Consider the following 27,249-nt stretch of genomic DNA (forward strand, 5'->3'; position numbering starts at 1 on the left):
TTATCCTTTTTCTTCTCCCTAAACCTAACTCTAATCTATTTTTATGGATCTTAAAATCTTTGTTCACCCCATTAACCAACACACTGAAAACTTAAATTGTAGACCTAGTTTTTTTTTTTCTTCCAAACTCCAAACTCCAAACTCTCAAGTTTTGTTTTCCTAACACCTATCTTTGCACTAAATCCCAGAAACATTGGTCCCTTGCTCTTTTGTTCATTTTTTTGTCACGATTTTCTCCCTTGAGTCTCCATTGTCTGAGCCGAGTTGCCAAAGTTTCTTTGACTAAAATTCATAAAACTGATATCTGACTTGATTTTGACTTTTAAACATTAAGATTACCGATTGTTGTTGCGATCCTTTGACAGGGCTTTCCTTGGAACATATCGATCTCTGGGGTCCTCAAAGATTTATTATTGACCCATTTGACTAATTAAGGATAATGTTGGAAATAAAATATATTAAAATTGGATAAATGGTCACTTTTTATTGATTATTGAACTAGTGCATCTATATTTATGAACGTATTATATGTTGGCATGTTGTCTTCGTAAGAAATTCCATGCCGAAGACCTCCAATTTAACATGAGGTGTTTGGTCTCTGTCCAAGTCAGTTAGGTACCAATACCTTTATATACTTATTTGAGCTAGCAGAAAAGTGATGTTTTTCACCGACGACATTCTTATTATCTACTTTATACCTATTTACAGATATTCATCCATAAAATTCGAACTACCACAAGGTAGTCTGCAGGACACTGTTCAACCATTTAACTAAGTGGCGTGAATGAATCTAGATTATGTATTGACATAACCCTATATAAACTTATCCAATTTATTATGTTGGTGACATTGTATCCAGTGTCCTGAAATTTAAAAACCTAATGGACCTCGATGATGGTTGAAACTTAAGCTGAGAATTTGATTGAGTTTGATTTTTGAAGCTTATGTTGCGGTCTATTGTTTTAGTTCTTTATATAATTGTTAGTTTTTAGGGATTGAGTTGAGTTGGTTCAAGTGTTTATTCATTTTTTTTGAGTACTCACTCGAGCCTTCTTCAACTTAATCTTAATCTCAATGAAGTTGACCATCCGCCGGTTTTCCATGTGCTTGGTTGAGTTCGATCATTTTGAATTCTTAACTGGAGCAAGTTGATTTGATGTAATCCCTGATTGTCTCTTGACTGATGCGATACCATTTTCCAGAGAAAAAAGGCACAGAGGATAAGCAAACAGGGAGAGAAGATCAGATGGAAATTTCTCTTGCTGCCTCAACTCAAGATGGGGATGATTGCCTGAAAGAGTTAGAGGTTCGAAAAGCAGCATGTGATGACCGTTCCAATGTGAACCAAGCTAATAAAATGGGCACAGATGAGTCTGGAACGGAGACAGCTGATGTGGAGATAGGAAGGCCGATGTCTCCTGGAACGCTTGCACTAATGTGCGATGAGAAAGACAGCATATTTACATCAGCATCCCCATCTGGGGCTGCAAATCATGGCCATGGGACACCTTCACGCTTACCATATGGCCAGAGCATGTCCGAGATCTATCCAGAGCAAGAGAGATGTGTCTTAACAAAGTTCTGGGACTGTCTTCAGAAGATCATCACCTACGGAAGAATAAAAGGTAGCTCTCAAGTTTCATTCCTATTATAGATTCTTCATTTTCAAACTTTAAATTGATATTCGGATTCTGCTCTAGGAACCATGGTTTTAAATTTCGGCCGAAATACTGAAATTTCCACCGAAATTTCAGATTTCAGCCGGGGCCGACACCCAAAATTTAACAAGTTCCACTGAAATTTTAAGATTTACACCGAAATTTCGGTGGAAATTTTGATTTCAGTTGTGGATGAAACCGACATCTAAAACCTTGCTGGGAACTATTACCATCCTTATCTTTTATGGATGATTCTTCTTTCCATCCATGAGGCAAGTGTTTGGTGATCTGGGCGGTTGATCTGGTGGGTTAGTACCAGGTACAGTGAGCCTTGGTGCCATGCCAAACGAGGACCATGTGTGCCTGATCGGGACATGAAACAATCAATGGCCTAACTTTTGTTGAAAAGCCATAAAGGATGGCTGTTTTATTTAGGCCTGATCAAGGGTGAGGATGCTTCTGATTGTAGTTGTATGGTGATGATGGAACGGACTTGTGGTGGCACAATCTACACTCCAGATCACCATTTAACTGCCATGTGGATGGTGGCTGTCTCCCAATTATTTTTCTTGAGATTATTCATTTAAATCTCATATTTTTCAAAAAAAAATAAAAAATCATTTAAATCTCCTGAATGGCAGTCCAAGCAAACCAACGCTGTCCCATGATCTGATCATGTTGTTCCTTGAAATGGCTAAAATGTAATCAAGGTACAATCTCTGAAAGCTTTGAACAGTTTATGGACTTCTTTTCCAAAAGAATGTTCCCATGCATTAATTCACATTCACATTCACGCCAATCGACCCACATGAATCTCTTGCCCTCATATCTGTTTTAACAGAAAGAGAAATTCTATGTTACTTGGAAACTCCATTTCCTTTTGAAAAATTTCCCTGATTAGGCATACATTTAATGGCTATTAGGAAAGAACTTCAAATAAAGTTTGTCTAATGCTTGGCATTTAATAGTTTTGAACTTCTGATGTATTTTTACTTGATCTCAGCTTCGCTACCAAAATAGAACTAGTTATGTTTCTTGTCTTGCGAGTTTCATTTGTTTGGCAGATTTAAGCCATTCCTGAAAGTGATATGCCCTTTGTTATTGAGGTCCACCCAAACTTGAAAAATCCGTTATCATCTGCTTCTGTGGAATGGCTTTCATCATTGTGTTGGCTTGTTCATATCCACACCTCGACATAAATATCCGAAAGCCTCTATTTCTTCTTTTTTTAGTCAACCACATTAGCAGAAAAGGCATGGTAATTTGCCCTTTCGGGTTACTTCCGTCTGTTTCTAACACTTGGAGATCGCTTTTCGTATTCAGCATTTTCTTTTCCTTAGATATAACTACATTAACTGTCTACAAGTTCTCTGATTGCTTTATTTTCCATCATTGATGCTCTATTACAGAAGAGAACTACTCTTTGATGGCTGCAAAAACTGAACCAGCGAGTCATTCAGAAGCTGTTGGTAATGGCACTCCGGCTGCCCTAGTGATACATCCGGCTATAAACGTCACTGCTACTTCTAATTCTCTGCCTCCGAAGGCTCAACACCCAGTTGAAAATGGGGAATTTAAACCACCGATTTAGAATGTAGAGATGTAGAAAGAGTTTTAGAAGCATGTTGCTGCATCACTGTAAAATTAAGAGGCAGCCATTGCTGTAATCAGTATGCGAATGTTTGCCATTCTAAAAACCGATTGTGGTCGAAGAATTGATCGCGATCGGATCCAATTTTTCTTCTCATCATTAATTTATTTATATATATAGTTCCTTCACATCCTCTTGTTCTGGTTCTGATCTCTCTGTTCCGGTGTGTGAGCGCGCGTCTGTATTTTTTACCTCTCCATTATTCCCAAACGCGCCCTTGACCATTGACCTGCCCCTCATATCATGCATTGTTCTTCATATCTTTGATAAATGTTTGGGTTTTTTCCCCCTCTGAAGGACATGTTTGGCAACCATGAAAAACAAATTCATGAAATCCTGATGTATCTAGTGTGAGATGGTCACAGATGATGAAGATTTTTGAGTGCGTGGTGAGGGAGGAAAGGCTATGATAGAGCTGGAAAACAGGGGAAAAAACAATATTCTACACCAGAGTTTGTTTGTTTTCTCTGATTTCTAGCTCCATATGATGCCGTCTTCACTCATCACGCCTCTCAAATCCATCTCTCACTAGCCCGTTGTGTAAACAGATATTCCATGGAATTTTTTTTTATAGTAGCATTTGGCTCTCTCTCTCTCTCTCTCTCTCTCTCTCTCTCTCTCAGTAGAATAGAAAAAAAAGGAAAGATAGTATATTACGATCTTATGTGGTTTAAGGGCTTAACCTAACACGCCGAACTAGTTCAGGGGATTTTTGATGTATTTGTTAGGTACCTAACAAAGGAGGAGGGTTGGCAGCCAGCTGTAAATTTTGCCACTCTTCTATGAAATGAATCCTATAGTTGTTAGGTACCTAATGTTTGATATCAAACCAAACACTAATCTCGTATTCGAGTCACAGAAGAGACACCTTGTAAAGGGGCTACATAGAACATCCAGAGTGAGAGCCATTATAGAAATATAGAATGGGGCTTTTGATGAAAGGGGTGACTTGTGAAAAGGGGACCCGTTGTAGAGTGGGGTTGTTGATGGAAGGGACAGTTCGTGAAATGGCTACTGAAAATAACAATTGAAAGGTCACAGAGTGGGCTACTGAGAAAGTTGGTTGCGGAGAATGGTGCAATTTTATGATCCTATGTGACTTGAGAGCTTAATCTAATGCATTTCATTGGTTCTAGTGCTTTTGGAATCTTAGTTAGGTACCAAACCTTTGGTATCAAGTGAACACGTCTCATGTTTTAGTCACAAAAGGAACAGTTAAGGAGTGTGGTGGAATGTTACAATCCTAAGTGACCTGCAGGCCTACCCTAACACGTTCCATCACTCTAGGGTTTTCACGTGTTGGCTAGTACTTAAGACAGTAAAGAAACAAATATGTTACTTTTTTTTATAAAGAAACCAAATCTCTCAAAATTAAAACAAAGAAGATTACAAATGCACTGATGGGGGGAGAGAATGCCCCATATACAGGTTCTCTAAAACCTCCCGATTTGGCAAGCCGATCAGCCAAATCGTTGGCTCTTCTAGAATGAGAGAAAAAGAACAATCACCAAAAAGACATAGATCTTTTATCTCATCAAGTAGGTTGGCGATTCCCCACGGACTAGTGCTATGACCTTCACCCACAACATAGCATTGGAGGAGTCACTTTCCACTTCCAACCGCCTCTCCGTTTGGTTGAAGAAAACAGTCAACGCTTGTAGAGGGCATTAACCTCGGCTTCGGTAGAATCAATGATTCCGATAAGCCGGCAAAAGCATAGGATGATATCAGCCATCCAAATAGTTCTTAAAAACGCCACCAATGCCTCCCATGCTTGGTTGCCAAGGGCGCAACTATCAACGTTGAGTTTAATGACATTTCTATCAGCTCTTAAATATGAAAATAAGTGTCAGTGTTCATAACATGGAGAATTATATATGCTTTCTTTTGGCTATGTGTTGGCAACCATGAATTCCCATGGAATACTTATTTTAGAAAATATATATTTAAACTCCTTATCGTTATAAGATTTGTAAGTATAGGAGATTTGGTAGCGTCCATGGCAGAAGGCATTTCGCGGATGGGCTGTTGCATGTGACATAAGCCGCCATCATGAATGAAGACAAAATCTGCTGAAAAGTGAGCCAGTGTGGCTGTTGTCTCATCCAACAGCCCATATTCTACGATGAACTCTAGCAAATCCCAACACGAGATTTTATATGATGTGTGAGTGTGAAGTGTATTTTTCAAAAAGTAGATGATCCAAACTGTTCATTGATGGGCCACAATGTTAAAACTTAAAATGCTGTATCCAGTATATCATTTACATAGGATGATCCTAACCCTCTGATCTGTAGGGGCCCACAATATTATAAAAACCTCTATAGATCCGAGTTAGCCCAACAAATGAACGGTTCTAATCATCCTATAAAGTGGAGCCCCGTACTTTTTGAACAATACTCAGCCCCTATAGATCGGACAGTTATGCGATCGTCCTATGGAAATGATTTACGAGATACAGCATATTTAGGGAACGGTTTGGATCATCCTATGTAGTGGGCCCCACTGTATTTTTTTATTTATTTTTAAAATACTAGGCTTCAAACACACAATATAAAATCTAGAAAAACAAAAGAGGAGTGTCATTATTAAAAACAAGGGGTAAGTAGGGAAAAACATGATCTTCCGTTTCGGAGCTTCTCACACTTTGACAGGAAAACATGATCTCCGCTACACACTCGCAGTTGAATGTCTTAGTCATAGTCCTCACGTGCTCTGGTTCATTCAGTCACGTGCGGCCACTGCCTTTTAAAATCTCCACCTATAAATACCAGTTTCGAATAAGGGGAAAAAGCGAGTCTCTTCAAAGGGAGGAAATGGAAGCCCTTAACATCACGAAGCTCCGATCAGATTTTATCAATGTTTTGCTCAGTCGAAGATCGGGAGAAGGTAAATCATTGCTTAGAAATCCATCTTGAAATGAAATTCTCTCTCTCAGTGTTTTTTTCCCCCTCTCAGATATTGAAATTTCGGTAGTTTCTGTTAGAGATTTTACAAAATGATATTGAGAAAATCAAGTGAGTTTTCACAAGTTTTATTTAAATTATAAAAACAATTTTAAGACAGGCCGGTCGATCGGGGTATCTGGGCGACCGCGGATAGATTACTGGAATCTTAATTAATTTCCAGGGAGGTGTTGGAGGTCGACCGCGGTTCTTTGGATCGTGAAAAATAAAATGAACATGCGCATGCCGGTGGGCGACCGCGGTAGCCCGGTCGACCGCGACCGTTTGAAAAACTATCCATCGGGAAGAAATGTACATGGCTTTTCACTTTCCTTTTTCAACCTTTCTTCATGTCTATTGCTTTCCAACAGTCATGGATAATTTCAAACATAAGGGACACCTTGTGCATGATCCAAACCACTTAAATCACAAAGGGATGTGATCAAATGGTGATCATTCAAACCAATCCAAGAGATGTCTTAAAGGGATGTTTCCCTTAATGAATAGACATCTAATGCTCTATAAAAAGAGCAGAAATCTATCTTTTCAAACTACTGAAATTCAGTTATTGCTGTACTTTTCTCTCTCTCTCTCTCTCTCTCTCTCTGGCAATCTCCTAATCTCTTGTTTTTATCAAGTTGTTTTGTTCATTAAATTGTGCACAAAAGACTGTTTTCTGCAGAAACAGTTTTGTGTTTTTCTCAAAAGCTTAAAGTTCTTAAAAGGCATTTTGGGTTTCATTCCACTTGTGCAAAGTGTCATTAAACATTTGTAGGACATTCCTACAAGGCTTCATTGTATCTTGGAGGCAATTCGCAGATCCCCTTTGGACACAACTGGTTGGGCGAAATTTGTCTTAAGGAAAGCGATTACGCGACTTGAAGCAACTCTACAGATTCATTATAATTTCTATATTTTAGGAAATCCCACCAACAATCTTAAGACAAATTTTCTAGTGGTTTCTGAGTGCTTCAATGGCGTTGTTTTTGGTTCGTCAAATGACTCAAGACTTCGTCAAATGACTCAAGACTTCGTCAAACTTGAGCGCTTTGACAAAGGGAACTTCAAGCGGTGGCAGAAGAAGTTGCACTTCATCCTCACTTCGCTCAAAGTTGTTCGTGTTCTCACAACTCCAAGGCCGGTGGCGGTAGAAAATGAGACTCTAGCGCAGGCTCGTGCAAGGCTGAAATGGGAACAAGATGACTACATTTGTAAAGGGCACATTCTCAACGCTATGTCGGATTCACTTTTCGACATATACCAAAGCATGGGATCAGCAAGTGAGATTTGGACTGCACTTGAAGCAAAGTACATGGTGGAAGATGCAAGTAGCAAGAAGTTTACTGTAAGTTGGTTCTTGAATTTCCGTATGGTTGATGATAGGTCTGTAATTGATCAGTTGCATGAAATTCAACATATAGTAAGTCAAATACATTTATAAGGTATTCTTCTTGATGATTCTTTAATTGTTCATTCGATAATTGACAAACTTCCACCAACTTGGGAAGACTTTAGAAAAAGTCTCAAGCACAAGAAAGAGGAAATGTCTCTTGAGGATTTGACTCAAATCCTCAAGATTGAGGAAAAGTCAAGGATAAGAGATGACAAAGAAGAGCATGAACCTCTATCCTCTAAAATCAATTTGGTGAAAAATGTCAAAAATCGAACCAACAAGGAAAAGGCAATCGGAAGAGAAACAAGAATCCTGAAAAGAAGTTCAATAAGAATAAGAAAAGGAAAGGGGCTTGTTTCAATTGTGGCAAACCAGGCCATTACAAGAGTGAGTGTCGACTTCTTAAGGATAAGAAGTCGGGTGCACCAATGGACAAAGAAAAGTTTGTGGCCATAATTTCAGAAGCAAATGTCCTTGAAGATGGCAATGATTGGTGGATTGACTCGGGCGCGACGAGGTATGTCTGTAAAGACAAGAATTTGTTTTCATCATATGAATTGGTTGAAGATGCAAGTGTGCTCTACATGGGCAATTCGTCGACAACAGAAGTCAAAAGGAAGAGGAAAGGTGGAATTAGAATTCACATCTGGAAAATGTCTCACTCTAACCGATGTCTATCATGTACCAGAAGTTAGAAAAAATTTAGTATTTGGAAGCATTCTTAATGAGAATGGTCTCAAACTTGTATTTGAATCTGACAAATTTATTCTTTCTAAATGTGGTACTTTTGTTGGGAAGGGATACATGTATGAGGGAATGTTCAAATTGAATATCAATAAAGTGAATGTGCTTGCTTACGTTGTTGATTCTTCTTTATCTTTATGGCATAGTCGCTTAAGACATGTTAATACTAGGAAAATGGATGATATGGTTAAATTAAAATTAATTCCTAAGTATCAACATGACTTGGTAGACAAATGCAAGATATGCATACGAACTAAGATCGTTACAAAGTCATTTCCTAAAGTTTATAAAAATAATAACTTGTTAGATCTTGTTTATAGTGATGTATGTGATATACATAGTGTTCCCACTAGAGGAGGCAAAAAGTACTTTGTCACTTTCATTGATGATTATTCAAAGTACTGTTATGTATATCTCCTTAGTCACAAAAATGAAGTTTTAGAAAAGTTTAAAGTGTATAAAATTGAAGTAGAAAACCAATGTGGATCAAAAGATTAAATGCTTAAGATCCGATAGGGGTGGTGAATATTACTTTCCTGATTTTTGTGAATCTGAAGGTATTATTCATGAAACTACTGCCCCTTATACTCCACAACAAAATGGAGTGGCTGAAAGAAAGAATAGGACTTTAACAAAAATGGTAAATGCAATGCTTGTAAACTCTGGTCTAAACAAAAGTTTTTGGGGAGAAGCTTTGCTTACGGCTTGTCATATCTTGAATAGAGTTTCAAGTAAGAAATCTAATATAACACCTTATGAGTTTTGGAAGAAAAGAAAACCAAATTTAAATTACCTTAAAGTTTGAGGTTGTAGGGCTATAGTTAAATTCCTTAAGCCTAAATTAAGAAAGTTAGGAGAGAAGGGTATTGAATGTATGTTTTTACGATATGCCATTCACAGTTAGGCCTATAGGTTTCTATTGATAGAACCCAATGACTATCTTAATGTAAACAATATAGTTGAGTCAAGAGATGCTATTTTTTATGAAAATAGATTTACTTCTAGTCCAAAGGAAGTTGAGTCTAGTACTTCCATGGAACCTCCTCTAGAACTTCAAAGAGAAGTGAAACTAGTGAAATAAGAAGTAAAAGAGATCGAAAAGAAAAGAGTTTTGGTCCTGACTTTGTTACCTTTCTAGTCGATGGAACAAGAGAAAAACTCAAAACTTCGATCATGTTAGACCTAAATATAGAAAGTGATCCTAAAACCTTTTGGAAGGAAGCAATTAATGACGAAATGGATTCAATCATGGAAAATAAAACTTGGATTTTGGTTAACCTACCACCTAGGTCAAAACCAATAGGTTGTAAGTGGATCTTCAAGAAGAAGATGAGAGTAGATGGATCAATAGAGAAGTTTAAGGCAAGATTAGTTCCCAAAGAGTTTACAAAAAAATTCGGTATTGATTATTTTGACAGTTATGCACCAGTGGGTAGAATTACTACCATTAGAGTCTTGATAGCTCTTGCTTCCATATACAAACTTCATATTCACCAAATGGATGTTAGAACTGCATTCTTGAACGGTGAATTGGATGAAGAAGTACACATGGAACAACAAGAAGGTTTCATATTGTTAGGACAAGAGCATAAGGTTTGTAAACTGATCAAATCTTTGTATAGGCTTAAACAAGCCCGTAAGCAATGGCATGAAAGATTTGATAAAGTTTTAGTGTCAAATGGCTATAGAATACGTGAGTCAGATAAATGTATCTATAGTAAGTTTGACAGTAATATAGGTGTTATAATATGTCTATATGTTGATGACATGTTAATATTTAGTACAGATATTGAATATATTCAAAATACTAAATCATTTTTGTCTCAAAATTTTGATATGAAAGACATGGGTGAAGCAGATGTAATCTTGGGAATAAGAATCATAAGAAATAACAATAGTTTGATTCTAACCCAATCTCACTACATAGAAAATGTGCTCAAAAGGTTTAATCATTTTGAGTGTTCACCTGTTTCAACACCTATTGATCTTAGTGGGAGGCTATATCCTAATAATGATAGGATTATTTCCCAACTAGAGTATTCTAGTGCCATTGGCAGTCTCATGTACGCTATGACATGTACGAGACCAGACATAGCATTTGTAGTAGGTAAACTTAGCAGATTTACCAGTAGTCCTGGTTTTGCACATTGGAATGCAATATGTAGAGTATTTAAAATACTTGAAGAGGACTATGGATTATGGTTTATATTATAGTGGGTATCCAACAGTGATAGAAGGATATACACTGATGCCAGTTGGATAACCTAACGGGTAGACCATACATCAACCAGTGGGTGGATTTTCACTCTTGGTGGAGGAGCTATCTCCTGGGCTTCTAAAAAGCAAACATGCATTACTACTTCTAATATGGAGGCAAAGTTTATAGCTTTGGCTGCATGTTGTAAAGAGGCAGAATGGTTTAGGAATTCATTATTGGAAATTCCGTTATGGCTTAAACCAATGCCATCGATTTATGTCCATTGTGATAGTCAGGCCACACTATCTAGGGCATATAATCATGTTTATAATGGTAAGTCCAGACATATAGGACTTAGACATAGTACTATAAGAGAGTTACTAACCAATGGGGTTGTAACTACTGATTATGTGAGATCGAGCCAAAATTTAGCTGATCCTCTGACTAAAGCTGTTGCAAGAGATATGGTGTGTAAAACATCAGTAGGGATGGGGTTAAAGCCATTAACCAATAGTCACCAATGATGGAACCTCGACTCAATGCTTGAATAAACATCAAGTCTTGAGTTCAATGAGTCCAAGGTAAAGTGCTTGGTACCTGTAATATTTAAAAGGGTAAGGATGAGCAAATTGGCTCTTAATAGACTTATAACAGGGTGTTGGAGTGTTTTAGGTACAGGGACACTCTTGATAAGTCTACCTATGTGTGTGTGGGAGTGGTGCCGCTTCCTATGAGACTTGGCTAGTCTCTGGAGCGCTCATGAAACCTAAATATAGACACAAGGCCAATACATGTGTCGGCTCTTAAAAATTGCCTATAGAGATGAAATCTTGTGTGTGTAGATCTGTCTGGTTAATCAAATAGAATAGCTAGTTCAAAGATACGTCTACTATGCAATTCTGATTGACTTTGATGTGTTTACACTAAGTGAAGGTTCAAATCGTGAGATACCTTCATTTATGCATAAGGTTTCCAAGCCTAACGAGAAAATTATTTTCATTTTGAAAATGGTGGGGGATTAAGATTTTACAAAATGATATTGAGAAAATCAAGTCAGTTTTCACAAGTTTTATTTAAATTATAAAAACAATTTTAAGACAGGGCCGGTCGACCGGGGTATCCCGGGCGACCGCGGATAGATTACTGGAATCTTAATTAATTTCCAGGGAGGTGTCGGAGGTCGACCGCGGTTCTTTGGATCGTGAAAATAAAATGAACAGGCACATGCCGGCGGGCGACCGCAACTGTTTGAAAAACTATCCGCTGGGAAGAAATGTACATGGCTTTTCACTTCCGTTTTTCGACCTTTCTTCATGTCTTTTGCTTCCCAACAGTCATTGATAATTTCAAACATAAGGGACACCTTGTGCATGATCCAAACCACTTAAATCACAAAGGGATGTGATCAAATGGTGATCATTCAAACCAATCTAAGAGATGTCTTAAAGGAATGTTTCCCTTAATGAATAGACATCTAATGCTCTATAAAAAGAGCAAAATCTGTCTTTTCAAACTCCTGAAATTTAGTTATTGTTGTCCTTTTCTTTCTTTCTCTAGCAATCTCCTACTCTCTTGTTTTTATCAAGTTGTTTTGTTCATTAACTAGTGCGGAAACAATTTTTTGTTTTTCTCAAAGGCTTTAAGTTCTTGAAAGGCATTTTGCGTTTGATTCCACTTGTGCAAAGTGTCATCAAACATTTGTAGGACATTCCTCCAAGGCTTCATTGTATATTGGAGGCAATTCGCAGATCCCCTTTGGACACAATTGGTGGGGCGAAATTTGTCTTAAGGAAAGCGATTACGCGACTTGAAGCAACTCTACATATTCATTATAATTTCTATATTTTAGGAAATCCCACCAACAATTTCACCTAATCCCATTCCCTGTGAATATGAGGGTTTCTTCTTCCACCAATTTTTTTCCTCTCTCTCCTCTACTCTTCTCATCGATTTTGATTTTGTATGAAAAGAAAAAGCAGTCGATAGATGGAGAAAAGCAACTTATAAGCCATGGAGCTAGCCTTTCTTTCAATTTTCTTTAATTGATGAGAGAACATAGCAGATCGAATCCCTGAATTTCGTTATTTCTCTATGGTCTCTAGGCAAAATCCTTGATGATAACATCCTATAATAAGTTCCTATCCCCTTAGTGCTCTCTGTAGAATGTTACTGATATAGGGCACGATTAGAATTGCACATGTTTGTTTTATTTTAATCGTTTGAATGCTTGTTGCTCTGCTGAGTGTGCTAATGAACATACTTGTGGTGTTGCCACAGTCGATTGGTAATGCCAACTTACACGATTTATCAATCACAACTGGTCTCGGTTTCTGAATTTTATAGATCTAATGGGATTTAGGATTTACTATCAGATGCAAAAATTATGGAATTTTAAAGCCGGTCTTCTGCATGTTCTAAGTTTTAATGTTCTTTTATCATCTTTAAATGTTGAAAAGTAAGATGGGAAATGAAGTTCAGAAACCCAGAAGCTAAGGGAGATGGGCATGTTCAGAAACCCTTGAGATCACTGTATCATTTTGGATTGCATTATTTGATTTGCTTCTTTCATTCAAGCCCCTTTATTAGAATTGGCAATGTTGGGAAAAAAGGGTTACTATTGCGAAATTACAGGCCCGGATAAAGTTTTCCCGAATCGAAGCTATGAATTTTAAATGGGATACAAATATGGAAGCGAAAAGTAAATTGACAATTGACACCAGAAAATTTTACGTGGAAAACCCTCTGGGGTGAAGGGAAAAACCACTGGCCTAATTGTGTTACGGTCCTGAGTGGGGCCCGCCTATGTATGGACTAGGTGGGACCCGGCCTGGTATGGGACAGGAGCATGTAAACGAGTGGCATTATGAAATATTATTTATTTTTGACTTCGAAAGTTAGAATAGTTTAGTACTGAAGTTGATAAACTATAGAAATTTCTTTTTTGGTACTTTCCTTTTTTTTCTCTGATTTGAAAATGTAGCATGGTTTCATTTTTGGTTGATTTATTCATTGCTTGGAAAGTTTTATCTTATGTTTCATTTTTTTTTCCAGCCCCTCTTTCTGTGGAGTCGGCAACTCCTGTTACAAATCCGATGTATCAGGGAGGTCCAGCCTCCAGAGAGGTTTGAAACTTTGAATTGACCTTGAATTTCGTCGGAGACTTTTATTGATTTTTTTGGTGATTTTTGTTCTTTATGGTTGTTATTGATGATTCTGGGGCTTGGATTGACTTTTGTGATATTTGCACAGGCAATGGAGTCATGCCCAAAGAAGAATGTGTCAGGTCTCAATGACAGACTGAAAGAGGAGAATCTTTACTTGATTACTGAGGTAAGCTGTTGTGTTATTTTTCATTCTAATGATATTTGAATAATGTTAGTGATGACAAATTATTTCTTTAAAAAAATAATTAATTACTGTTGCTGAAGGAGGTATGGATTTGTCCAGAAAAATAAAAGAAATTGTTAGTGGAAAAATTACCAAAACATCCAAACTCTTTTAAAAGATTACTAGGCCTTTGAAGATACCTGTAACTCGAATTTTAGAAAGAAAATTATCTAATAAGCTGTAACTCGGAGAAAGAAAATTCCCTAACTTGGCAGCCTCCCCCCAATGGGATGCTGAAGTTAAATTTCGACGGCTCTAGTTTTGGTAACCTGGGGCCAGCTGGCATTGGGGGCGCGTTCTCAAGAACTCTTTGGGGGAGGTTATTTGAGCTTTCTCAGGACCTACTGGAATAGCAGACGCCAACGAAGGAGAGGTGAGGGCAATATATTAAGGAGTCATGTTTTCATATAGAGATAGTCTGCCCAAACAATAGTTGAAGGGGACTTGCTCAATGTCATTAGGTGGCTCAAGGGATCTTTGATTCGACCTTGGAGGTTTGGTCACTTTTTTGATGAGATTAAAGATAAATGCGAAGGCTTCTCTCTCACTTTCTTGCATGTAAGAAGATCTGCCAATGGGATCGCCGATAAGCTTGCTAGGGAGGGAGTACATAAGCAGGATATTGAGTTGTTTGATTTCTTACTCCCCGTGATAGGGCTTTGTTTCTTTGTGGTGTTGTTCTTTTCTTTTCAGTCTCTTTGTAATTCCTGGGTTGACTTTCTCAGTCCTCCTTTTTTTAATTAGATTTTTTTTTTTGAAAATTGACAGTAAGTTTCATTGATACCCTTAATTATACACACGGGACAAGGAGTCCCATCTAGTATTACATAATATCAATAAAGATGGCCAGAAGCATACTTCTGAACCAAGGAGATAAAAGGTAGCATATAAATAGAGAATTCAGCATTGTATTGATCAGCCTCTCGCCCACTTCAACGCCCCTTCTTCACTGATCTTCACGACCATCAACTTCTACTATGCATCAATTCAATCCTCTGATTGGATTACTAAAGCTCCTGGACAAAAAAACTAAAAAAAACTTCTAGGAGAAATGCCTCATTAGGCGAAAGACCGTGGTCACTCAAGCCATAATGGGACTCTGTCAATTGATTCTCCCCCTTGGAGTACTTTCAAATTCACCAAAAAAATGGGACCAGAGTCCCTAGCAATTTACAGTCGTGAGGGCTACCACCAAATCCAAAATAAACTATCTCTGTTCCATCGGGCCCCACCTCAAAAAATCTGAAGCATCACTCTCCATCAGAACCCCGAAGAGACAAGCTAGACAGAGGATTTCTTTAACTCCAGAATAAGACCCACAACCTCAGAAGCGAAGACCTCCTCATCAAGTCTCAAGGCCTAGAGCTTGTCATCAGATGGAGCTTTCTCTTCTGATGCTCTCTTTCTGGAAATCATTGCCTCTAATTTTTGAATCCCCATCTTCTTACCCTCCTCCCACCGAAGGCGCCTTGAGGCTTGCTCTTCCTCCAACAGTTTGATGAATAAGGGATGCTTGTGCATAGGAGAATGGGATTCTTTAATGTTACGCAAACCAGTTAGACTAAAGAGCACTTCTGGCGTCCTATTAGCCTCCTCCTTAAATAACTTCCAATGCCGTTTTAAGAAATCCCGAGTAACTTCTCTATGAGTGGGCAAGTGTTTAGATGCAAATTCCTCCAGGTATGCCATCTTTTTCAGAAGTTTTAAGGAGGTCTCCATCTCAAAGTGGTCCATCGGCAACTTTCTCTTTTTGCTTAGAAGCAATCTTGAAGAAGCAGGACAAGAGGAAGACGAACCGCTCTGGTTTTCCATCGTAGGTCCAAGACCCCAAACCCAGAGAAAGCAAAGGAAATAATGAACCAAAACGAGGACCACCTCGGACTGGATATTGAGGGAGGGCCAATTAACCAAATTTGTGAAAAACTCCCGCTATCATAGGGCAACATTAAATGCGCCGAAGTGGCAATTCCCAAAAGCTTCATTATCTTCCTTCGGGTTATGAGGTTATCCCTACTACACTTAAACCACCCTCCAATCCTAAAAGAGCAGGTATCCTTCACACTTCTCAACCTGCAAACATCATTGCCTTTGAGGGATTGCACATTAATAAATCCGCCAAAACAAAAAACACGGAGACTTTTTAACTTCCCACGCAAGGAAAGACAACTAATTGTACACCTTCTAAATCAGACAGATCTTTTCATTCTTCAATGGTATCCGTAGTGCACCAACATACGTCTTCTTTATGATGGCCACAAGGAAAGCCTCCAGAAAACTTAGATCATGTCAGGGGAAAAACAACTCGGAACACCTACCCCTAAATCGAACGAGCCACGTGTTTAGAGAGGGGGGCAGAGGAGACTTTTAGAAATCCGGGCCATATTTCTTGAGTCTAAATTAGCGCTGACCTTAGATAAGTCTACACTCAATCCTTTGTTCCAAGGTAAACCAAAACCATGTTTTGAAAAGCTTAGGTTGGGGCCCAGATGCCCTTTCGGGGTAGGCTTGGGAACGGGGCCTAGCGATTTTCCACCGCAAACCTCTGAAAATTTGGAATTTGAATTCTGATGGTGGGCCCCTCATAACCTCGGAAGACCTTATCTGGTTCTCAAGGGAGATCACCGGCGGCCTACTCACTGGGGGAAACTCCGACAAGGGGGAGGGCTTGCTCGGACTATCCCAAGTGAGCAGTTGGAGTCCTGTGGAATCCTGAATTGAGACTCCAACTGTGTAGCAATGCTCGGAAACCCATAGTTTCACAGAGGAAGAGGTCAGCTTCCATCTCGGGGCCTTGATTTTGGCTGATACAAAACTCATACACTGGTTATGGATTCCTTCCATTTTCACATCCATTACCTGCCCAAAGAGGTTTCCCAAGGCTTCAACCGTTGATGTAGCTCACACATGTAATGGAGTGCCAAAGAACTTAACCCATAAGATCTCAGACCCCTGAATGTAATATGGGGACCAATGGGAGAGAGAAGATAAAAAATCTCCCCAAGCTGCAGCCCCTAAGGTCAAAACCCTTGAGGCCACCTCCCCGAGTTAAATATAAAGAGGATTTCATCCTTAGAAAGCAAGCAGGGACAAGGGAGGATGGGGATATTCCAGGAACTTTTGGCCCGCAACCAAAGGTCCTGAAGGGATCCAGACAGATCCTTCCTTTTGTCCACCAAGCAAGCCTTGAGGGAGTCCATTCTCGTTTTCACCTCCTTTCTAGAAATAGCAAGGGATAGTGGCCCATCTTCCCCCGAAGAGGGGGAGATTACTCCGAAGTCAGGCCAAGGGTCAATATCCTGAGATACCGAACCTCCAACCCCTGAGGTGGTGGGGGGTGGAGCAGAGCACGAGTCTTTCTCCTTTTTACCCAGATGACATAAAAGACATCTGATTCGTCGTTTAAAATTAACATAGTTGCAGGGTGGGCAGAGCCAATCCTCATACCTCCACCTCTGGTCTTTTTTACTTTTTCGAATCTGGATCTCACCCACCGGACGGCAGACTGCAGATGGTGATGCCTTTTTTTTTTTTTTTTTTTTCCTGATGGCACCATCGACACCTACGCTCCATTTAAAATTATAGTAAGCACAAAGAGAGCAGAACTAGTCCCCAAGACCCTGATTTTTCATTTTTTCCCGTTGGCCATGGAAAGTGTCATATTTTTTAAAAGGTGCTTTTTTTAATGAGATTTGCCACCATTAAAAGAAAAAAGCAAAAAGAAAAGAAAATTCCTTAACTTATATTTAAAGAGGTGCTTTATGTCTAAATTGGGCATTCTTCTGTAAGAGTCAAGCAATGTTGAAGATTTTTTTTGAACAATAGCAAAAGTTACTAAAAAAAAGAGAGATACAAAATTGGCTGAAATAACCATAGGGAAAACTAGTTACAAAATTGCATTTTCAATAAATATCCAAATTTTGATGCCTAAGAGCCCATAGATAATTCGAAGGAACAATGAATTCAATATCTACAATGGAAATTGCTTGATGGGTGTAATTCTATTACTAATTCACTAAATAAGAAACTTGCAAGAGAATTGAGCAGTCACAGACATACCAATTGAATTGTGGTTAATAGAAACAGAAAGAGATAACATGACAACGAGTTTGATCAAAACATGATCAAAGCAGGATTAAAACCCAAAACCCATTAAGGAAAACTTGTAACTATCAATTAAACTCTCTAAAGTATATGAAAACTTCATGTTTATATAATCATGACAACATCAATGACTTACCCCTTTTTTTATGACTAGTAGAAGTGCACGCGCCTTGCACGTGCGACTACCGATGATAGGATAACAAATAGAGAAGTTTTAAACATTAAAAAGAAGAAAATCATACATATATGTACTAATCCTATCTACCAAACAAGTATCAATGGTCACTAATAGAGAACTGGTTCTTGTTAAATCCAAATATATCAAATGACCTTTTTATGATGGCTTTCGTGAAGCAAGTTAAAATTAAATTCTCCACGAAGTAGACGAATCCTTGCGAAGGTGCCATATGAATTCAAACTACTTGTGTTTTACCATAAGATGAAGGACCAACTAATTCTGTCAACTGCCCTGATGTAAGCCACGCCATTTAGTAAGATGCACCATATTTTCATATTTCAACAAAACATTACCTAGACATAATCTACTGTTGTAAGAAAATCAGATATGGCTGTTCAAGATACCCTTGGAAAGAACATGCTTATTCCATCAAGCATCTTTTAAGCTGTAACAACTCCATGGCATCAACGATTACATTCATTTCGTAGACTGGATCATGTAAATTGCTGTAAGAAATAGACCATAAGAAACATTGTTGGAACCCAAATAACCATAGATAAAATACATGTTTTTCAATAATCTTATCGACATCTTATCGACTAAGATTCAATAACGAAAGCCACTCAAGGGCAACTACACTGCAAGTCTACAACATATGACTTAGCAAAGATCCGTGATTAACAGCCTAAAATGCACTACATAATTTATAAGTCATTATTTTTTAAAAGTGACAAATTTATTCCAAACTAAAGCTAAGGTACATCAAGGGGAGAAAAGCTTCCCCCCAAGGCTACTAACATTAGCCCAATGAATCCTTGAAAAACTCTACTTCCGCCTTCTCTGCAACTTCTTTTGCCAATTCATCTGCTATTTCATTAGCTGATCTCCCCATATGTTGAATGGGGAGTCAAAGAAAATCATGCCCTTCCTAATTCCTCAAGCTGTGGCTTTATGCGACTTTCAGAAGAAAAATAAACCTTGAGATGTAAATAGAACTCTGCATAAAGCATAAACTCTCTGAAATTTGGCTTGTTCAATGTTTGCTCTTCTATGAAAATACGAAATGGATATTTTGGAAATGCGAAAAGTATAATGGTGATATTACCTGGCCATATAGAAGCATATACGCTCCCTAAGAGAACCTCCTCTAGGTCTACTTTCATGACCTGAGAAAAGTAATTAGTGAGACCAAGAAAACAAAGCATCTAAAAGTAAACTCTACATGATAAGTTTATTAAAATTATTTTTCCTTACCGTCAGTATTCCTGTACTAATTCCCACATCTTCCCACAGATGCCCCCTTGGTATAGCATATGTAATGGCCAAAAAAAGAAGCATTCAACATGTCCACATGAACATGAACATGGACATCAACTGTACAAAGCTTTTATAGATGAGTACCATCTCCTGCTTTGTTCAGTTACTTACAAAGGTCCAAAATCTAGGGAAATGGTACTAACTCGTTCAATTTTCCGGATCTCCCACCCCGCACAAGTCATTGAAAAATAAGAGGCTCGTAAACAGCACCTTGAGAACCAAAATTATAAAGTGAGAAAGGCAGTTCCAGTTAGAATATGGAATCTCTTAAGAGTAGATGCTGACAAATACAAAATTTCAAAATTACATAGAAGAGAAAAATCTCATTTAAGGTCCAATTAATAAGAAAGCTACAGTGTCCACATTGGAGGCCCAATGACCAATAAAGGAACCAGGGCCAATGTGAAGGGCTCCCCAATGTTTAATAAGGCTACTGTGATCCACATGGAAGAGAACGCAAACCTATATCAAGTGAATCAAACTTGATAGCCACATCACTCTCCTGTGGCCCGGTTGGCTTTGGATTTTGAGAGCCAATTGTGAGCCCAAAACTTATTATTGAACCCAAAATTACCTCTTCAGTCCAACAATCAGTTTTGGACATCCAAGTGGTTCTAAAAAAAAAAAAAAAGCAGGGCACTATTATATGCATCAGAAGACCATGCTTTTAAGCTTTTTGGTTTTTATGTGAAAGATTCATTGGAAAGGCATGTTATCAAGCAGCGCAAGAAGGGATAAAATGTCGATTTGGTTTTTTAGGTTTCTTCTAAGATTAATGGGCAATACATTAGTTAGAGCTTTTCAATTGGAATTGATAAGTAACATTCCAACAATTAGATAGAGCTTTGCAATTTGAGACAAATAATAAATCTGAACCCTTATTAGTAGTTTACCTTCTTACAATTGGTTGGAGGCTTCTTGAATATGCAATATAGAATCTTGAATTTGGTGGGTATATTACGACGTAATCAAGATTATTAATGCGTGTACATCAGTGAAAAAAAAACAGTGATTAGGAAAAGCCACACTAAAAATCAATTTTGTGTTTGTCTAAACAAGCCCAACATAAATTACGCTACAAAAAACAACCATATAAGAATACCTATTGTAGGAATCACAATTAGCAACTGAGAAAAGTGGAAAGATAATGACTAATGTGCGATATATTTGACAATAGTTTATTAGAACTTGGTGGGAATATCATGACGTAATCAAGATTATTAACGAGTGTACATCAGTGAAAAAAAAACTGTGATTAGGAAAAGCCACACTAAAAATCAACTTTGTGTTTGTCTAAACAAGCCCAACATAAATTACGCTACAAAAAATAAGCATATAAGAATATCTATTGTAGGAATCACAATTAGCAATTGTAAAAAGTGGAAAGATAATGACTAATGTGCTATATATTTGACAATAGTTTATTAGAACTTGAGTAGTAAGGTCTAGTGGAGCAAAAACAGCTACAGCATGCCCAAATAATCAAATATGACAATAGGACTTCAGTGAAGGTTAAATCCTATGTTCATACTCAAAAGGTGCTAAAGAGTGATCAAATATGATCTTGAATCCTATGGTCATATTTGATTAGTTTAACCTTCATTTTGAAACATAAAATAATATAAGGTTGAACTTCTACCTTCACAATGGATGTATCCATCATCCAAAAAATTGACACTGTAACGACCCGGATTTTCAGATGTAACTCTAAACCCGGACCGTTAACAAAAGCCAACAAAAATTCAATTAAAAGTTTACTTTTACTAAAGAGTCTAATAAGAGGGTTTGACATAATAACAAAAAACAGAAACAAAATAAGAATAAGACTAATAGCCGCCAAGGCCACATGGCCACACCAATTACTCTATCCTCGCTCTTGCACACCCCATTTTTATTCTCGATTTCCTCATTAGCATTTGTCTCAATGTCATCATTTGTAGCAAAACCTGTGGGGAATTTTTTGTGTTAGTTCAAAGAACTATGTAGACTCATTCGGTACCTAAACAAATACAATTAAACAACTCTTGAATTTAAAGGCATACAACTTAATTCCATAAGTGAACATATAACATAATTTATTTCTAAAGAAATCATTAACAGTAATAAGAGACATGCTATGGCATAAATAAATTTGGAACCACTATTCTAGCAACACAATAACGTTTTACAGGTGAGAAATTTATATTTTGTTATTATCATTATTAATGCATGAGACGACTCACCCAAGACAATCAAGCTCCCTTAGCTTGTTGTCTCGCCCCCAATACGTTCCACTACCCTCGTCTACAGGTAGTGGGCATGAGGGACTTTTTACGACGTGCTTAATAGTCACTCCGCCTCTTGACATCATGGTCTAAGAGGATGCATTTACCGCCAAGGGGGTGTGCTAAAACCAAATGCCGGCTCGGAATTTCATTATTCTTGGATGACTCATACCTCCGCCCAATCCACCAAATTATTTTCCCAATGTCTTTGTCTCTTATCTGTTTTACCGGCATATCATCCATATCCTTCTTTTTTTCTTTCCAATATCTTGAAGACATTTTTAGCAATTTTATTGCTTCCCACATTTTCCTTTTTCCTTTAACAAGGAATCATAAACATTTCATCTTTTGCAAGCTACTGGCATTTCATCATTTTTCAACATTTGCATGCTACTAATATAATAAAACATGAGAGCACGATGCATATTAATAAGGAACAATCATCTTAACTACATCATTATCATGAATAATTCTATCTCTACTAAGAATTTCATTGCATGCATATAAATCAATCATTGCTCAAGAGTACAAGTTTAGGTTACCGTCACCTACCTTAATTACTTGTGGTGTGAGAGAGTGAGAAATCCTTATTGTCAGAGGACAGAGTCGAATGTGCTACCAAATCTGAAACAAAAATCATGTGCACACTAAGTTTCTGTTAAATTATACTTTAACTCTGACCCTAGGATAGTTGGAGGGTCATAACATTTTAGGTTTTGTTCTTTAAATTCTATTCCCAAAGATTTCAGTGTCATGCATCCAAAAGATACACTCACGGGTATTAATACCTATGTGTAATTCATATACTAATCAGATTCTTAATTATTTGCATAAGATATATATATATATATATATCTTATGTGTATATATGTACTTGGGTAAAAATCATGTTAGGGGTTGTTTTTAACAAAAAGACAAGTACAAACAATTTATACAAACACTAGGTCTTTCTCCGAAAGAAAAATAATTATATGATTTATCAAGCATATCACCTATGGGCTGATTTTTGAAGTACATGGTTTTTTTTACATCAAATAAATCACACTGTTTGGAAGAAAAACAGTTGCTATTTCATATTCAAATCACACACATGCTTTGATATATCTAGGAAACAATTCTTAAGTGTATATATATATATATACACACACACACACACACAGCATGCGCATGAAGAAATAATTAGAAAACCGAAACTTCTATTATATTTATATCATATATATATATATATATGAATTTGATTTTAAAAGAATATCTTTTCTACATGATAATAAATTATAGGCATGCTGATTTTATGGAAAAACAGCCATAGGGCTTAATATACGACTCACTTGATCTGATCTTTATAAAAAAATCACACACACACACACACACACACACACACACACACATATATATATATATATATATATATATATATATATATATATATATATATAGAGGAAAAGGATTGTGAGCTTGAGCGTTGGAACCTTATGGTGAGCTTGAGCTCTCAAACCAATGAGGCCCACATTGTTAGGATGATCCAAAGCATTCACTAGAAAGGGCCTTACATAGATAGGGTGTGTACAAAAAATCAGCTCCATAGGATCATCCTAACCCATCCATTTGTGGAGGTCAAAATGGACAGACCACAAATCTGCCCATTTTTGCCCTCCACTTTTGGAGGGGTTAGGATGATTCAATGGAGCTGATTTTTGGTACACACCCTATCTATGATAGGGCCTTGCAAATGAATGGTTTGGATCCTCACAGAAATTGTGGGACCCATGTGAATGGTGCACTCAAGCGCACCATTTGGTTCCAATGCTCAAGCGCACGAACATATTCCTCACATATATATATATATATATGAGGAAACTGTTGGTGCGCTTAAGCTCACCAAGCTTATGGTGCGCTTAAGCGCCTAATCACATGGGTCCCACATTTTCTGTAGTGATCCAAACCATTCATTTGCAAGGCCCTATCGTAGATAGGGGGTGTACCAAAAATCAGCTCCATAGGATCATCCTAACCCTCCATTTGTGGAGGAAAAAAATGGGCAGATTTGTGGACAAACAAGGTCTGTCCATTTTGACCTCCACAAATGGATGAGTTAGGATGATTCTATGGAGCTGATTTTTGGTACACCCCCCATCTATGTAAGGGCCTTTCAAATGAATGCTTTGGATCATCCTAACAAAGTGGGCCCCCATGTGATTGGGCGCTTAAGCGCACCATAAGCTTGGTGAGCTTAAGCGCACCAACAGTTTCCTCTATATATATATATATACTACGGATCATGCACATGAATTGTCTTCCAAGAAAATCATCTTTTACATATAAAGATCAAAAGAAAATCTTGATTCGAAGAAAAACAGCTTTGAACCCTAATTCGAAAGAGATTTAAGGAAATAAAAAATCAAACACCATGAATCACAAGCAAAAACACATATAGAAAGATTTTAGGCACTTACTCGAAACAAGAATAGGGTTTGAAGATCAATCCCTCTTATCCTTTTCCTTTTCTTGTTTTATCTCTCTTCTCTCTCTTTCTCTCTCGGTTTTTGGACGTGCACAAGTAGGGTAGCAAAAGCCTATGTTTTGGGTTTTTAATAGCTAATGAGTTTTGTGCTTAAAGTGGATTTCCCAATTAGATTTAATATTAAAGGTTAGTTTCTTAATCCAAGTTTTCCACAATTAGCAAGAGTCCATCTTTATTAAACTCCCTATGGGTGTACTTATCAAATTTAACAACTAAACTAAAGTTTTTAACTAAAAATAAAAACCCAAAAGTTGCCTAATAAGACAAAACTCGCAACTATGCCTAATCCTGACAGAAAAATGGTCATAACTTGCTCAAATCACGTCCAAATCGCTAAATCTTGGGTCCGTTGGATAGGTATCCGAAATACCCATCTACCGGGACCAAAATCATGTCGAACGAACAAGATTTGATGCCCAAAAAATAGATTATACTTAAAAAAACGAAAATACACTGTGATTTTTGGTCTGGGGATCTACGGTCCAGATTTAATTAAGGTTATTAACTTTCTAGGCCCGTGTGGGGCCGGGTCTTTACAGACACCAACTGCGGTAGAGAATAAACACCTGAAAAGTATCCTACAGTCAAAGGCAAATATAATAGAATATCAGAGTGAAATGCCCGCAGCTTAGATCCCCACTTCATATGCTAAACACGCTTAATGGTATACCTTGAAGCAGTAAGGTTAGTAGCCATCCTGCCAGCATCTGCCATTGTGGTCCAAGCACCCAATGAAATGATTGTTCATGACAAAACACAACTTATCTGAACAGAACACTGTTTGCTATTGTCTTTTGTTGATTATAAGGGTCGGCAATATGGTCACAACCATGGTTTAAAATACCGGTTTCGGTACCGTTTCGGTCCCTGGGAAAACCGAAATTCTGAAATTTTGTAACAATTTAAAAAAAAAAAAAATGTCCTAAAAACTTTCCGAAATTTCGATTGAAATTTGGTATTTGCCGAAAAATGGGATTTCAGGAAATACCGGTTTCGGTCCCCACTGGTATCTGAAATTTTGGATTTCGGTCGAAATTTTAAACCATGGTCACAACTACACGAAAGCCTTTGCCAATCTGAGATCAAGAATCAAAATATTCAGATGATGTCCAAATGGTCATTTAAAAGAAAACTAATGGAACAATGCGACACTAAGAAAGAATCAGTTAGTAACTCAACATGTCCATCCTGCTATGCTGTCAGGACTGGGTTCTCTTCATATGCATCAAGATCTCTAATCTGCACTTGCTAAAGCAAGAAGGCAGAAAGATGATAAAATTCAGGCAAGATCTAGCACACTCTCCATTTCAGTGGCAGAAAAATCCTAATTTCTGCTTGGTTCACACAGAAACTATAAAACTACTATGCAAGCAAAACACACATTGACCATCGAGATCGATTCACCAAAACAAAAAGCAAGCAAATGAGTCGAGAGATCAATTAAGCTGACATCAACCCACTTCAATCATAATCTCCAGGATTAATGCTCACCACTGAACAATCCTCTACTTTAATCCTATGGTTATTAAATTATTAGTTATTTGAAGTGAATATTTTGACTATTTTTAATTTCGTTATTACTTGATTTTCTATTCATGTATGCATGGATATATGTTAATCTAGGGTTTGATATTGGTTTGGGATGTTGTGAAATCTATCTTTCCCCACACTTTCTCTCTCTCTCTCTCTCTCTTTTTCAAGAGACGAGGTACCCTGAACTTAATAATTGTTCCGAAATGGATTTACTCCACAATTATATTTTTATGAAATCATGTTCCCCTAGGATTTATTCTCGGTTTTTATTCTTCATTAAAATAAGAGAATCAGGGGGGAGATGGTAAAACCTGGGGCAAGAAACTCTTGATCGGGCTAGGCAATCTGCCCCACTAATTGTCGATCTTCTGACATGACGAAATCTATATATATATATATATATATATATATATATATTCAAAAGTTCGGTTCTTTGGTTCCAGAATCGAACCAAGAACATTAGACCTGGAACCGAACCGAATAAGTTCGGTTCTTCATTAGTGGAACCGAACCGAACCCAAAGTATTTTTAAACAGTTCGGGTTCGGTTCGGTGTTCTTCGGGTCTGGTTCGGTTCTGGCCACCCCTAGCGTGTGCACCTAACACGAAAGCACATCATGGATGCTGAATCACAAAGCAGAATTTCATGAGATTCAGCCCTGTGAAAGAAAAATCGGAACATCTAAAAAAATGGAAACAAACTTGAACTTTGCATGAAGTTTACACCCCTTCAACAGTATGGTGGGAAGCTGGGATTGAACCCATGAACTTCTCATTATGAGGCTTACAGCTATGGCAGAAAAGCAAGTTGAGAGAGAGAGAGAGAGAGAGAGAGAGAGAGAGATGCGGTCCAAAATGAACACAGAAAACTCAGGCATAAAAGAAATTAATAAACGAAAATTCCATGAAACAAAAGTAAGAAAAAATCAGCAAAAGAATAGATAAAAACTACCAACCAACCTTAAAGAACCCATAGAAAACAATCAAGAAAAAAGCCACAAAACCTCACAGAGTAAATAAAATAAGAAATCAGCCATAACCTCTTCGTGAAGATTGAAGAAGCTCATCCGATAAACAAATGTTATCGTCGACGTTCAGCTTTGTGGCAGCAAGACGAGAAACTAAGCTCCACATACCCTCTGCAAACTTCTTCTCGCTCTGTTTAAGGTTCGTATATGGCGGAAGAGCATGAGTAGAAATCAAAAGTCAAGACAAATAGGAGTTTATGGAAGAAAAGCAAGTCGGTTGTGGAAGATATATGTCTGACATTTGGGCGACGTGGAGTTTGATGAGAGAAGAGCAAAGCATGCATTGGTAGATGCAACGGTGACTTCCTGGATGTTTCTGCAAGGGTAATTTTG

The 27,249-nt window shown here is 37.7% G+C and overlaps 2 protein-coding genes across 2 annotated transcripts in view; both read left to right on the forward strand.

The window, feature by feature from the left end:
• Nucleotides 1-3,420, forward strand: part of LOC143861804 (protein tesmin/TSO1-like CXC 5) — a 36,062-nt gene extending 32,642 nt beyond the window's left edge. The window contains exons 7-8 of the mRNA XM_077372741.1: nt 1,203-1,625; nt 3,068-3,420. Coding sequence (XP_077228856.1) covers nt 1,203-1,625; nt 3,068-3,249 — 605 coding nt within the window. The 3' untranslated portion in view covers nt 3,250-3,420. The remainder of the gene's footprint in view (nt 1-1,202; nt 1,626-3,067) is intronic.
• Nucleotides 3,421-5,896: 2,476 nt separating this feature from the next.
• LOC143853428 (alpha/beta-Hydrolases superfamily protein) overlaps nt 5,897-27,249 on the forward strand; it is a 35,518-nt gene continuing 14,165 nt past the window's right edge. The window contains exons 1-3 of the mRNA XM_077363190.1: nt 5,897-6,198; nt 13,640-13,710; nt 13,838-13,918. Of these exons, the coding sequence (XP_077219305.1) occupies nt 5,970-6,198; nt 13,640-13,710; nt 13,838-13,918 (381 nt within the window). The 5' untranslated portion in view covers nt 5,897-5,969. The remainder of the gene's footprint in view (nt 6,199-13,639; nt 13,711-13,837; nt 13,919-27,249) is intronic.

This window comes from Tasmannia lanceolata, unplaced genomic scaffold, assembly GCF_043159265.1.
Source record: "Tasmannia lanceolata isolate RefF3 unplaced genomic scaffold, GAP_Taslan_0.1 ptg000003l, whole genome shotgun sequence".
Taxonomy (NCBI): domain Eukaryota; kingdom Viridiplantae; phylum Streptophyta; class Magnoliopsida; order Canellales; family Winteraceae; genus Tasmannia; species Tasmannia lanceolata.